Consider the following 13,548-nt stretch of genomic DNA (forward strand, 5'->3'; position numbering starts at 1 on the left):
ATAAAATTCAGATCTTGCGATTATCGGCGTCGCCCCCAATAGGGAAATAAATGGCGAGAGCTCTATTAGGAGACGGCGGGTCATAAGGCTGCATCTGCGCCAGAGGAAACTTTCCGCCATTGAGCATCAAACGGCAACGAGGAGAATATAGGATGGACTCGGAGGAGATGGAAATGATGGAGATGGTTGCTCTTACGGAAACCCCTCAATGCAGCCGAAGTTGAGGGCAGCGAGGTGAATTTGCATACATTTTGCTTTGGTCTTCCATTGCCTGCACAGTATCTTTTATCGTTTCTCCTGCCAATCATCTCATCTCTCACCTCTTTTCAGCGTGATCATTTGCAACCCCGTCTTTCATGCCGGCACAGAATTTTAATGAGTAATATCCCCCCCCTTTTCCTCAAGTCACTCACGGGATCTCACAACTTCTATTAATTTGGTACTGCAGGCTCTTTCCCGCTTTGAGGATGTTCAAATTATTTTGATAAGATCATCATTTTTTTCAATGGACATTTTCAGGAGCGTGGAAAAAATAAGCTTCGACTTGATAATATATGCAGCAAACATTGCGAAAACTAGTAAATACATAGATGTATTTCAAAAACTAAGACCATCATTGAACATTTTATTTGTTTTTCAGCTTGTTTGTTTCTAAACATAAGAAATAAACCAAGAAGATTCAAACTGAATTTATGTTAGTATAATCATGGCCTCTGGATAAGGTAATTAAAAACGCATATGCTCAAAATGAAAAGTAATACTCTTGTAAAAGCGAGAAATATTTCAGTTTATGTTAAAAATACACGTGAAGTGTTCAGTGTTTTAATTACTTCCTCGTTGTTTTGTGTAATTTTTCAATACACGTTCAGCAAGCTTTACAATTGTGTCGTCCGACTTGGTGTCACGGGGATCTTTTCCCCCTCAATTACAAACGTGGACAGGCTCATTGCAGCGGACCTTACAGTGTCGGCATCACTGTCATATGTTGACAGGAGAGAACGGGAAGAGGGTCGTCGGCCCTTCCAAGGAAAATGGGGTGAGAAATCAGTGATTAACACATCTGAGCTTCTGATCAGTCAGCTCACATCAACTGTATCGCCCGAGACCAACGCTTTCATACTTTGTGTTGAGTGTAAGATGTTCTCTTTCAGTTCAGTCATTTAATGTTCATTTCAGTAATTCAGTGGAAAAATGTTCCTGTGACCCAAAGTTGAATAAAATGTTTTTGAAGCTTGGTGGACGGATATCAAAAAATCTGAAAAGCTACGAAAAAGTACATTTTCCACCATATACATATATTTTGCCAAAAATTGAAATATGTCACACTTTTTACTAGATTATTCTTTTTAATTTGAACATTTATTTCTTTACCTTGAGGCCATAAGTATAAACACAATTTCATATGAAACTTAGTTTTTTTTGGGGTCATTTTCAAAAAATTAAAATGATTACATTTTCAAATAACTTCTTTTTTAAAGAATCTTAAAAATGTCCACATTAACACATGTTCCTGTAAACAGCCTTTTCACACTAAAGTGCACTTCACTTGAGATGAACTGAATGTTCTCATTTTACCAATGAATGGATAAAACAATGTATGGATTGGCTTTGTCTGTGAGAAGTGTGTGTACGTGCTACATGACAGCTCATCGCCAGGTTTTCTTCACATGTCAACACAAGGTGTTTGGTGGACTCACCTCTCTGCGGCGTGAAGCCCAGCAGGTCTGTTTGATCTTCCAAACCACTGCAGCCACCAGCAGGAGGGACAGGAAGCAACTGGGATGACAGACACGGAAAAAGATCAGGAAAAGGACCAATAATAAATAACAGCTGTTTTCCAGAAGTAATAATTCCCCTACGAGGAGAATACAGTACTAATACCGCTCAGTTCCAGTGCAGTCCTTCATTGAACAGAGCGAATCATCAGATGATTTGAATTGATCACTGATAGTCTAAGTAACAGCAGCTGGAGTCCTTTTTAGTACAACTTCTCAGATTTGCTTTTCATCTTTTGTTACTTCCGCTGGTCAAATGGAAAACACCCATAATGCATCGAAGTACATTTCCACTGTAAGAAAGATAAAACATTTAAATTCAGTAAATCAACTGATGGTGTGAAATCCCTGTGGTAATTGATTCCTTATATCCAATAAGCACTTTGCAGTTGTCATGTCAAACCATAACACTATCACACACCAAAACAGAAACAACTAAAATATTTACAATTTCCATCCAGCTTCCCAAAAAAAAAAAAAAAAAAAAAAAAAAAATCAAAGAATGAGATGATTCAAGGATAATTCATTTATTAGGAGAGTGAACATTTTGGCCTATTACTTCAATTAATAATCCAACGACACGACCATTAGTCAAGGGAAATTCTGCAACACTGCTGGGATAGAAAAGTATGAGTGATTGGGAGCTCCCACTTCATTATCCCTGTGACAGATGAGAATGTGAAGATTATCATACGCTAAAGAGACATTCGGCACTTTTTAACCATTCATGAGAGGCTGAGTACTGACCAAGCTTTTTTTCCCTCTTTCTGTGTGAGGTATGTATTCGTATAAAGGAAATTAAACTACGATTGTGATGAATTCAGTGTAACTGAAAGAATAATACAAAAGGAGTGGTGAGAAAATTGTTCTGTTTCCAGATAGGATTATATGTGAGCACGGCAAAAAAGACATTTCTCATATATATTTGCAGTTTTCTCCATTTCCATGTTGGTGTGATGCAGAAAAGATCTCATAGCCATGAGGATGACAGGAGCAATACAGTTCATCAGTATCATGCTCATCGGGAGAGCATTAAAGAAATATTTACTACAATATTCTTTCTGTGTCATTTAACATGCTTAAAACTGTTGTCAAATTTAAAAGGCAATGTCAAATTAGACTCCAGGTAACATATTCTGTTTTGACATGAACCCAAAAGTTGGGCAGCTTAAAACATGTCAAACTTTCTTGCAGTCATTCTCCGTTGTCCGTAATTAAAGGGAACACGAACCAGCACTCATGTCCACGAACAAAGACCATGCTGTTTGGATTGGAAACACATGATGTAATATGAGCGGTAATCCCCGGTCTTAGGGGAAGTGCCACATTTCTGTAATGGGAAGACTGGTCCAATGAACACATTTCACCAGAGACACATAACCAGCTCTAATGTCGAGGGCCAATTTGTTTGATATGTAAACTTCCGGCCTGTTAAACCCGTTGGAAGGTGATGTTTGAAGGAGACGATAATGTGAGGGGGGGGTGTAAAAAGAGGAAAAGCGGGATTAAAGTGTCACAGGTGGAATTTATTTTCTAGGTATAAAAGCGTCTCCCTCTTTTAGAAGCACTCGCACCATCTGAGACACCTTTGAAGATAAGGAGGGGCGGCGGAGGCTTTGAGTGAGAGTTTGATGTGTCACAAGTGACAGAAATTCCTCAACAGATATTTGGCTTACATGGTCTGTGTTTTAGATGGTAAAGCGGCTTAAATCTCCTTCGCTTCTGCAGTTGATATAAAGAGTTATGTAATCATTTGTGCTTCATTACGAGAAGGACGATTACAACTTGGAAAAAAGCTCATTTGCGACAAAGGACGATGAGGTTTATGTACAGAACATAAAGAGCATGTACAATAGTCAGTGTTAATCAGGTATTGTGTTTTTACTTTGAAGTTAAACACGAGTGAGGTCTCACACTATTCCTGCACAAACTTGTTAAAGTGTTTAACGCGTAGAAACCTAAATATAAAGGTTGCTTTCACCTAAATGGTGTCTGTGCCTGCGTTCTATTGGGACACTCTGCAGAAAGAGGCATAATTGAAATACACATCGTTTGCATGTTTCATGGGAAGTCACACAAGAGTTACAGAAAATCCTTTATGCAGTTAATAATTGCCGTCATCTGTTATTCATACATGTAAACGCTGATTAATCCATAGTTTTACATTACCACTGAGAATCATGTGAATTTTTTATCTATTTTGCTACATAATCAAGGCGCAGTAGATCACGTCTTTGTCGTAACAATGCATCATCATAATAAATCTCTCCTTTGTAATGGTGCCACATTTATAAAGAAAATGCATTTGCATTTATTTGATTTCAATGTATAAAAAGGGGTTCATGCAGCACTCGATGAGATCAGGTGGAAAAATAAAGTGGATAAATACTGAGGAAGAGCTATGCTACAAGGATCTGTTTACCAGGCAGAATCAATGAGGAACACAGTTTGGAAAAAAAAAAAAGGAGGACGCTTTGTAGGTCTGCAGTCAAAGCAGGGGAGACGACACTCGAATAAAATCAGAAGACGGAACAATGAGAGAGAAGTCATGCCGTCATTCCTTCACCCTCTATCCTGCGTACAAGGAGGTCTGGAAACCCTGTGGGGTGATTTGACATTTTGTCATCAGGCTGATTACGCTTCCCGCAGGTTTAGCACTCACTCCTCAAAACACACACACACACTGTAATGGCATGAGGGCTTTTCACCTTTTCCCTCAGTTTATGGGTCAGTGACAACTGGACAACAAGGACCCAAACAAAGGCTCACCGGAATTAATAGAAACTGCCTGACATTGAGGGAAAAAAAAAACACGAATGGAAATAGATTTAGACGAGTGAAAAGAAAAGATGCGTGCTGTATTATGGAAAGCCTGAACTGAATTTCTTTGAATTGAGAGAGAGCATTAACCTGCTTGAGACACTGACACCCTTTCAAACTTGAAAACAAACTTGTTTAAAGCAAGAAAAAAAAAAAGAATAAAACTAGAGCTGCTTTGCATAATTGTGGTGCATTTAAAAGAGTTTCCTGTGCAAACTGATGTAAGCAGCTGTCTGACACATTTGAGATAAAATAAGCTTCATCTTTCCCTCCTTCCCTCCCAAGGATTCCAGAGTTTTGGCTGTTTCGACGGTAACGTGATCAGTTGGAGGCAGAAGATAAATGCTTGTCTGACAGCTTTTCGGGAAAGTTATTGTGGACCGGGCAGTGATGGACAGGTGCCTCAGGCAAAGACTGTCTTCTATTCCCTGTGTGACACCTACACAGATAATATGTTAGTCCATCAGCGACTGTGGGCAGCACACCTTGAAGAAAATGAACACGCACACTGACTGACTGCAGGAGAAAACCGCACCGCGGTCATAAGCTGTTGACTATCGGTGTTAGGAAAAATCATTTTCATACCCATGGACGACGAGCTGAGAACCAAAGCTAATGTGTTGGGGTTTAAAGATGCTCTGAAGGGCACAGGTACGACTCCGGCTTTGTAAGAGATCTCCTCTGGAAGCTTTTCAGAGATGCAAATATGCAAACCAAAGCACAAATTTAGCAATTATCCTCACATCCACTTCACTTATTCAGACTTTGGTGTGCTTTTGAGACGGCCCAATCGACTCGTTTTATACATTTCAATGATGAAAGGCCTCCGTTGCGGCTCTCAGGATGAGAAATCATTAAGAGCTCTCGTATCTTGATCGCCCACGCCTTCTCTTCAGAAGGCACTCGCAGGGAAATATGCACCTATTCAAATTGCCACCGGCAGTTCATTTTGCCACTTGAAGAAAAGAGGAAAATCGCTGCCTTGAAGACACAAGAAGCATTTACACGCACTCGGTTCACAGAACTGGACCAACAGGCTCAAGTAACTCCAGAAGTGCCCTTGGGAGGCGTCGAGTGGAGAATAAAGAGCTGGTGGGTCATGTTTCTCTGGCTGATGAACAGTTGAAACCGGGGGGGGGGGGGGGGTTGGATAAATACCTCAAACACTCACCTGAAAAAGGTCACAAAGAACTGGACCAGGTCCATGATGCTGTTGTGCTGGGAGAAGGCGATCTATTTGGGATAAAGAAGAAAGAGGTAATGATTTCGGTGCAAAGAAGTTGAATCCGACTTCGTGGTCGGTGTGATGCAGTTCTAACGTGTGGAATAGAAATCAGAGTGCCATTCAATGTTTACTTGGGGAAAAAGAAAGAAAACAATCCAACCAAATGCAAAGACAAAAGAATTGAAAACAAATAAAATGCTATAGGATTTGAAATGTAGATGAACTGACATCTGTCCCTATGGGGGAGGACTCCTATAGCTGCCATGTGTTTATATCCACGAGGCAACATGGGCAGTAAATAATGGGTCAAGCATATGTTTCATCTTCATTAAAAGACAGATTACACACGGAGCTGCCAGCCCATTCATACATGAATGGCCATATCATAGAGACAAGTTTATTATCTGCTGTAGCTGACTGACATCATCCAGCCGGCACGGCAGTAGATCAGGGATCAGGGAGGGCACTGGGGGCTTTTAGAGCCACATTATTGGAATTCTAGCCATTGCATTAGATTAAAATGTCATTGTGACATAATCGGGTGGTTTAACTAGTCATAAAGCCAAAATATAAAGAATCCCATTCGGAAAGAAAAGACAAGCAATAAATTACTGCAAAACTATCAGTCAATTAAACATATCTGGAGAAGTTAATTTATTTTAAGTGCAATAGATGCTAATCGAACATTATACACATGTCCAAGCATGTGACGAGCCCCTGTTTACACTACAACGTTGAAACACGTCCTTCTTGGTTTTCCTTTCAGAAAAGTTTCACATTTACAAGGTAAGATTTTGGGGTGGAAAAAAAAAATTGTCAGTTTAGACCGCAACGGCAGAAATACTGAAAACTCTATCATTTTCATGTCGGGCCTCTCGTGGGTTCGGTTGTTTGTTTTTGTAATGGACGCGTAAATGGACGTCCAAAACAAAATCAAAGTCTGTTATTTTACTTGAAAATATTGTGCAACTGACCCGAGCAGGAAAAGTGTTCTAATCTTCATTATCTCTGGGTTTCAAAAGCTTACAATGATAAGAAAAAAGCTCTGTATCCATCAATATAAGGACTTTACAGAAGACAATGCAGATGTGGAACGAGAGCGTTGGCAATAAGAGACACAACAAACTTCTTCTGTTAAGTTCTTGGAAGGTCACAGAAAACTAAATATTTGTCTGTTTCTTCAGTTCTAAGCACAATGAAGTATGAAATATTACATTTGAATAACGACAAAGAGTCATCTCTGGATGCTTTATATCGACCCCATCAGCTGTCTAATCTTCAGCCACCTTTCACCCTCATTAAGAGCAAAAAGAGAGTCGCTGATATGAAAGGAGATGCTCAGTGACACGACTCAAACGCACTCCGCTCAGGTGTTTTGGTAGCTTTTTAATACGCGGGGCTTCTCCTTTTAGCGCGAGCCACCGCGCTTTCACATGAGGTCAAAGCAATACGTGGAGGGTTAATTTAATTTCAATTCATCCATCTCCTCCGATCAATCGCATCATTCCAGAGTCTTCTTCTATTACAAGTGGACTTTTATTACATCGGGCAGTCTGTTGGATCGCAATTACACCAACACACCACAATGTCACTGCAATAGTCGGGAGCTCACAGCGACGCTCCATCTTCGTCCACATTTTGATGCGTCCGCCACGGGTTGGGATCGTAAATACGACAGCTCATAAGTGCGTTCTCAAATTCTGCTTTATCTCATTCAGGTTTACAGTCTCAGACCTGCATCACTGAGGCTCGCAGAGGAGGGAAGCGAGAGCTTATCCTGTTACAGAGGCTATTTGCTCCAACAGCACCGGCCAGTCCATAATATTTAAGTGACTGCTGGCCAGAAAATCTAATAGAAAACTATTACTGGGCCACCTCCTCAGATGGGCTGACCCCAGAGATATTATTACCCCAAGGTGATCCACTCATCTACCATGTGGAAAGGTGGGACGGAATATAAAAATCAATGTTTGAGAGTGGGTTAATTAGCAAAATGGGTTTTCTGTGCCGTTATTAGGAATGATAGTTACCTCATGGTATCACATTTCTGAGCCACAACGTTTGCTGCTTACTGCAACGTTTCAGCAATACTGATGACAGGTCTGTGTGTTTTAACAGGCGACACACTTCACGCTAAAGTGTCAGTAGCTGTATTTTACACTTTACTTTTAGCCACACAACCAAGGTTCGACTGAGTGAACAGAAACACAATTGTATCCATTTAATGAACCTAAAAATAATAAAATCACTTCTCAGTAGTGTTGCAAACTCTGCAAAAAAAAAAAAGGCAACAATGCACTTTTCCTGAATTTCCAATCAGTCTAATTAAACATTTTGTATTCCAGATAAGAGAAGCATGCTTGTGTTCCGAGATTCTCTGGTTCAAATCTCACTGCGTTAGAATCCCAAGCTCTGGAGTTTTGCACGGTTGCAGCCGACCGCTCCTCCAACATTAACGCTAACTTTGTAACGGAGGGGTTGAATAAAGCCAGTGGGAGGACTCGGATGTAAGACTGACACACATGATGACGACGAAAGCAGACAAAGTAACTCATGAATTACTTCTAACTCCATTCCTATGTTTCACTAACTTGCGCCACACTGCAGCCCAGCATTCCACATCGTCATTCAGCAGTCGTCCCTCACATTACTGATTTATATATATCTATATAACCGTTCATTTTGTTTTATTGCTTATAAGACAAAACCCAGAGGTTTTTGTTTGTTTGTTTGTTTGTTTCTTTAACTACTCTTTCATTGCGGTTTAGCATTACACCCAAAACAACAAAAAAAGCAGAGGGATCCCATTCTCAGCGGTGAAACGTCTGCACCCATCAGAGCCTCTGTGCAGAAATGTTTAACGGTGCTTTGCTTCTGCCTGTTAAAAAAACAGCTGCGCACCTATGCACGTTAACTATCGCTCATTAAATCTGTAATTACAATGAAGTGCACTTGAAATCACCCTGAGCAACAATGAGGCTCTGCATCTGCACAGGCGGCTGTGCCTGCGCCCTACATGCGTGTTGCACTGGGAACTCTTATTTATACATCTGATCTCGATAGATTATTCCCCCTGGTATAATGTATATCTTGGGAGCAATTTCAAAATGACAACGCGGCGCGTGGCGGGAAATGGGGTTTGCCGTGTTCTATACGAGGCGGCCCAAGGTCGTGAGCGCCGTCCTTACCTGGATCTTGATGGGCCATGAGAAGTTACTGACATAGACATAAAAAGTAATGTTCGGGTTGCTTCTGAAGGTGAACTTCTCGCAGGAAAAACTGTCTCTGTATTCCTTGATGTTTGTTTTAGAGACGATGGGCACCTCCTCTCCAGAAATGGTTCCAGCTGTTGAGTAAAGCAAGAGGACACATTCAGCACGATGCCATTTGGCACTCGGTGGGGGGGAGAAGGAAAAAAAAAAAGCACCTCCACACAGAGAGAAGGGCTGGACCTCCTGCAACATGTTATTATGGCTGCATTAATGGATTCAGAAAGCCGCTTGGAACAACAGGAAAAGCTCTCATGAGCAATTATTATAATGTTTTGACTGCGTTCAGCTTCTTTTTTCGTTAACCTACAGCAGAGTGGAGCTTTATTGCATGATTACACACGACGGAGATATTTTATTGTTAAATAGGCACCGACACGGGAAAAAAGGTTTAAGAGGAAAGAGGGTTGTAGTGCATTTCAAGATCGAGAAATTTGCATTTATTGTCCTTGGGGTAGAAACACAACAGCACGAGGGCAAGCGAGACCTGCTTGGACCAACTATCATCATGAATTCTTCTTCGTGTTCGTTCAATTTCAGTATTCGTGAGCAGTGTGTTATTATTTCTGGGAGAATATCACAACAACCCACAAACTGGTGGTTAGTTTGAAGGGACGTCGTCTGTTGGATGATGGCATTTTCTTTGATGCCAAACTGAAGTGTAAACCTCCGAAATTGTCTTGTTTATATACAATCTTTAATACCCTTCATGAAAGCACAGCCAACTTATTTTGTACCCAAACTCTTGAAGGGGGGGGGGGAGGTCTATTTTCCATCTAACTAAACGTTCCGAGTCATTTCTTATTCTTCCTCGTGTCAGCGGGTCCTCAGCATTGACATTCCAACCCACAGCTCTGAAACAAAAGCATTGAAAATGACAGCTTGAGTGTGTCTACGTGCGCACGTTTATCTTAATTGAAATCACCCCCGCACCCTCTCCCCACCCAGCCACCCACCCAAAGGCGCCTCGTGCTCTTGTCGATTGTGAAGCGGCTCCCGTTCCTTCTGAGGCACGGTATCTTCTTTTCTTTTCGTTTCGTTTTTTTTTTTTTTTTGCGGGAGGAGAAGGGGACCCGACTTCAAATATTAATGACGGTGCTACGAAAAGGTTAAGTTGGCGGAGAGGAGCGCGGGAGGTTAACGTGTTTTAGTGGCTGGAAAATGTCAGTGTTGTGGGGACGCGGCAAAGTGGCAGATGACTTGAGAGGGCAGGTAGGGGGGGGGGGGTAAAGAGATAAACAGGGGGTACTGGACAACTGCAGTGTCCTTGGGTGTCTCTTCTCAGGGGACCTATAATATCCAGTCAACAGTGACACACAAACAGGGCCTAACATGGTTCCTGTTACAGGTCTCACAACAACTATATGACTGACATACATTTTAAAAGATGGATATATGAAACCTTATATTGAAGAAGAATCTAACGGTTCTACTTCTGACTCTGAAATTGCTAGAATCCGCTATATGCACAACAAAACATATAAACTAATAAAAGATTCCCAGAACGAAAACTCCGTGAATGACGAAAAAAACCTCCTGAAATAAATTGAATTAAAGCAGGTTGCATTATAATTGGCTCTTGTTATCGGAATTTGGAACAAATTGAATATCAAATCCAACATCAGGCCGATAATTATGGCGCCTTCCCGTTTGCCACAAAAACAAAGCTCCTTGTCCACCAGCGTCCGACAGATAAGCTATCTGCTTTGGTTCAGAAGTAACGCCTTGTAAGAGCTCATTAATAATTTCACGCTAATGCGGCTCAAATTTGTGCAAAACTAACTGAATGTTAGGTGTTTTCACTCCAAATTCACTTATCCCTTTAAAAGCGAGAGCCTCTTAGAAGCAAAACAAAACACCAATCATGAAAAAATACACACATCAGATTAATCAGGGGAGTTTTGGCTACAAGAGCCTATAAACAACTCCAACGGTAACTGGAGCATCTTTTTTTGGCTCATCCAACCTATACAAGGAAATAAAAGCAAAGATTCCACAGCTTGTGGGAATATCAGGGTATGTTGATTTGTTAAATACCTAAAAAAAAAAAAACTGGCTCAGTTTAAAAGAAAAGAGGAGTGGGGGGGGTGTTGAAGACCCAGTACCTGTTGATCCCACAGACCAGGTGATGTTGAGGTTGAAGTTGTTGGATGCGTTGATGGACATGTCCAAGTTCTTGTTTGGCTTTAGAGGAAAAACAAAACAATTTGTCAAACAAAATGGAAACCGAGCCACCAGGTAAGCAGGGATAATTCAGATTGTATGGGTAATATTCTTTTAGATTAATAGAAATCATCATTGGTGCCCCGGCTGCTTGGATGACAACACTCGTTACCTGCTCAGGTGAGGCCATGAAGTTGATCGCGGTGTAGTGGTTGTCGTCTTCCTGGATGAGACTGAAGGTGAACTGGTAGTCGATCAGGAGGTTGTCTGTTACGAAACATCAGACGGGACAATGGATGAGGACAAAGAGGGAAGTGGAGAATGCACACAATCACAGCTACCAGCTGCTGCATGAAGTTGGGAGAGAAAAGATGGCGATGTGTTGGGGGGGGGGGGGGGGGCAATTGTTTCTCACCAAGCACAGAACATGTAGGATTGCATGCAAATATCCCTTGATATTCCCGTGAATTGATCGGGAATTGTAATTGTGAATAAGTAATGCCACACACAAATACAGTATCATTATTACAAATGGCAGGATTCGGAGTGACTCATTGAGAACGAGAGTTGGAAATTCATGGTATAAAGCAGGGGGGTCAAACTCATTTCAGTTGAGGCCACATCAACCTGATCTGACCTCTGGAGGCCCAACAAGTCAAACATCACATGTTAAACTGTAGATATGGACAAATGTCAAAGTCTTTCCTTCTTTTGATCCTTTTGTAACTGCAAGAATTTGCAAGTCTATTCTGAAATATACATATTAAAGGAAATCAGATATTATTATATTTGTAAATAAAAAACCCTCAGTCACCTTTATCTGGATATCGTATTTTTATTCAGGATTAAAACAATTTGTCATCACGTGGAAGTTGTTTTGAGTTTACGTGTCTAAAGTATCACTTCACATAAGTTGGACTCATTGTTTTATTGTGAAAGGCGTTGAGTCATGTGACCTCCACAGACGCATTAATGTCGGGGGTCAAATTCTGACCGAGGGTGGTTTTGAATGTCATTTTTGCCAATCTAGTGTTTTTAGATCAGCCTCTGTCAGTTTTCATATTTATACTTTAAAAAAAAAATTTAAATCGCACGGCGGCCGGATTAGATCCTCTGGTGGGCCGCTTCTGGCCCCCAGGCCACATGTTTGACACCCCTGGTATAAAGGATAGATGATTGATTTAAAAATATAAAAGTTTCATGTGGAGGTTTTATTGAACACAGAGAGGAGAAGAGGAGATTCCCAGGGGGCATTGATTGGTAAGAAAATCACACAGACTTGTCTGTACAAGCCAAAATATATATATATATATATATATATATATATATATATATATATATATATATTTTTTAGAGGAGGTCAAATTAGGTTTAGACCTTTATTTATTTTTTAAAAAAGGAAAATTGTACAGCAGTCAAATGTCTCCAACTCCTTGACACACATTTGTAATGAATTTGTTCATAAACAAACATGGAATCTAACAATTTTATGCATTAGTCATAATTCAAAAGTTGCGGCGCCCCACATCAGCAGTGGCCTTTTTGACAGCGAGGAGTGTCGTGTTTGCACTCGCGCTTCACGGGGGCTCGAGAAGTTCCAGTTGTGTCCAGAGGTTAAAACAAGCTTTGGGCTTTCAGTTCGCCATCTTCTCCTCACTGAGCCTGCTGTCAGGCTATGGCATTTCAAAAAAATAAATAAAGAAATAAATAAATAAAATGAGGGAGGGGGGGGGTAACAAAACCTTGGCAAAAGGCTCTGTTGTCAGTAGCAGAGTGCTGAAAGGCAGATAACAAATCGCTAAGTACTGAAGCACCGTGAAGGACATCACAGTCATGCAAATAGACACACAGAGCGCAAACACCAGCGCGTACAGTACACACGGGGAGGCGGGCACGGATGTGATCCCACTCATGACGTTTTGTTCTCACTTCCACATCTTACTGCACTTTGCACCTTGATGGACCCCCACCTCCCCCCCTTTCCATTATTAGTCAAACTACCGTTTAGTCAAGTTTTTAAATGAATAAATGAGTAGGTGCGTGATTGAGTGAGTAGACAAGTGGAGAATTTTTTTTGACTCCTCCGTCTCCTTGATTAGCTCAATCACTCATTCCCTCTGATGCACTTGACATTTTCACGACAAGTCATTCTGTCACCGAACAAGCGCCCCTGGTGCCAAAGTGCTAAAATGCTCCATCTGCCCTGAGCGGAAGAGTGGAAGTGGAGAAGGAAAGCAAGAGAGAACGAAAGAAAGGGATAGAGAGAGAGAAATCCAAGAATATACAAGGGGGTGTG

The 13,548-nt window shown here is 41.1% G+C and overlaps 1 protein-coding gene across 1 annotated transcript in view; it reads right to left on the bottom strand.

The window, feature by feature from the left end:
* Window positions 1–13,548, bottom strand: part of atrnl1b (attractin-like 1b) — a 70,968-nt gene that overhangs the window by 24,954 nt on the left and 32,466 nt on the right. The window contains exons 22-26 of the mRNA XM_080517428.1: window positions 11,425–11,519; window positions 11,195–11,273; window positions 9,009–9,166; window positions 5,767–5,828; window positions 1,698–1,776 (exon numbers count right to left, since the gene is read on the bottom strand). Coding sequence (XP_080373554.1) covers window positions 1,698–1,776; window positions 5,767–5,828; window positions 9,009–9,166; window positions 11,195–11,273; window positions 11,425–11,519 — 473 coding nt within the window. The remainder of the gene's footprint in view (window positions 1–1,697; window positions 1,777–5,766; window positions 5,829–9,008; window positions 9,167–11,194; window positions 11,274–11,424; window positions 11,520–13,548) is intronic.

The sequence above is a fragment of the Blennius ocellaris genome (assembly GCF_963422515.1).
Source record: "Blennius ocellaris genome assembly, chromosome: 21".
NCBI lineage: Eukaryota > Metazoa > Chordata > Actinopteri > Blenniiformes > Blenniidae > Blennius > Blennius ocellaris.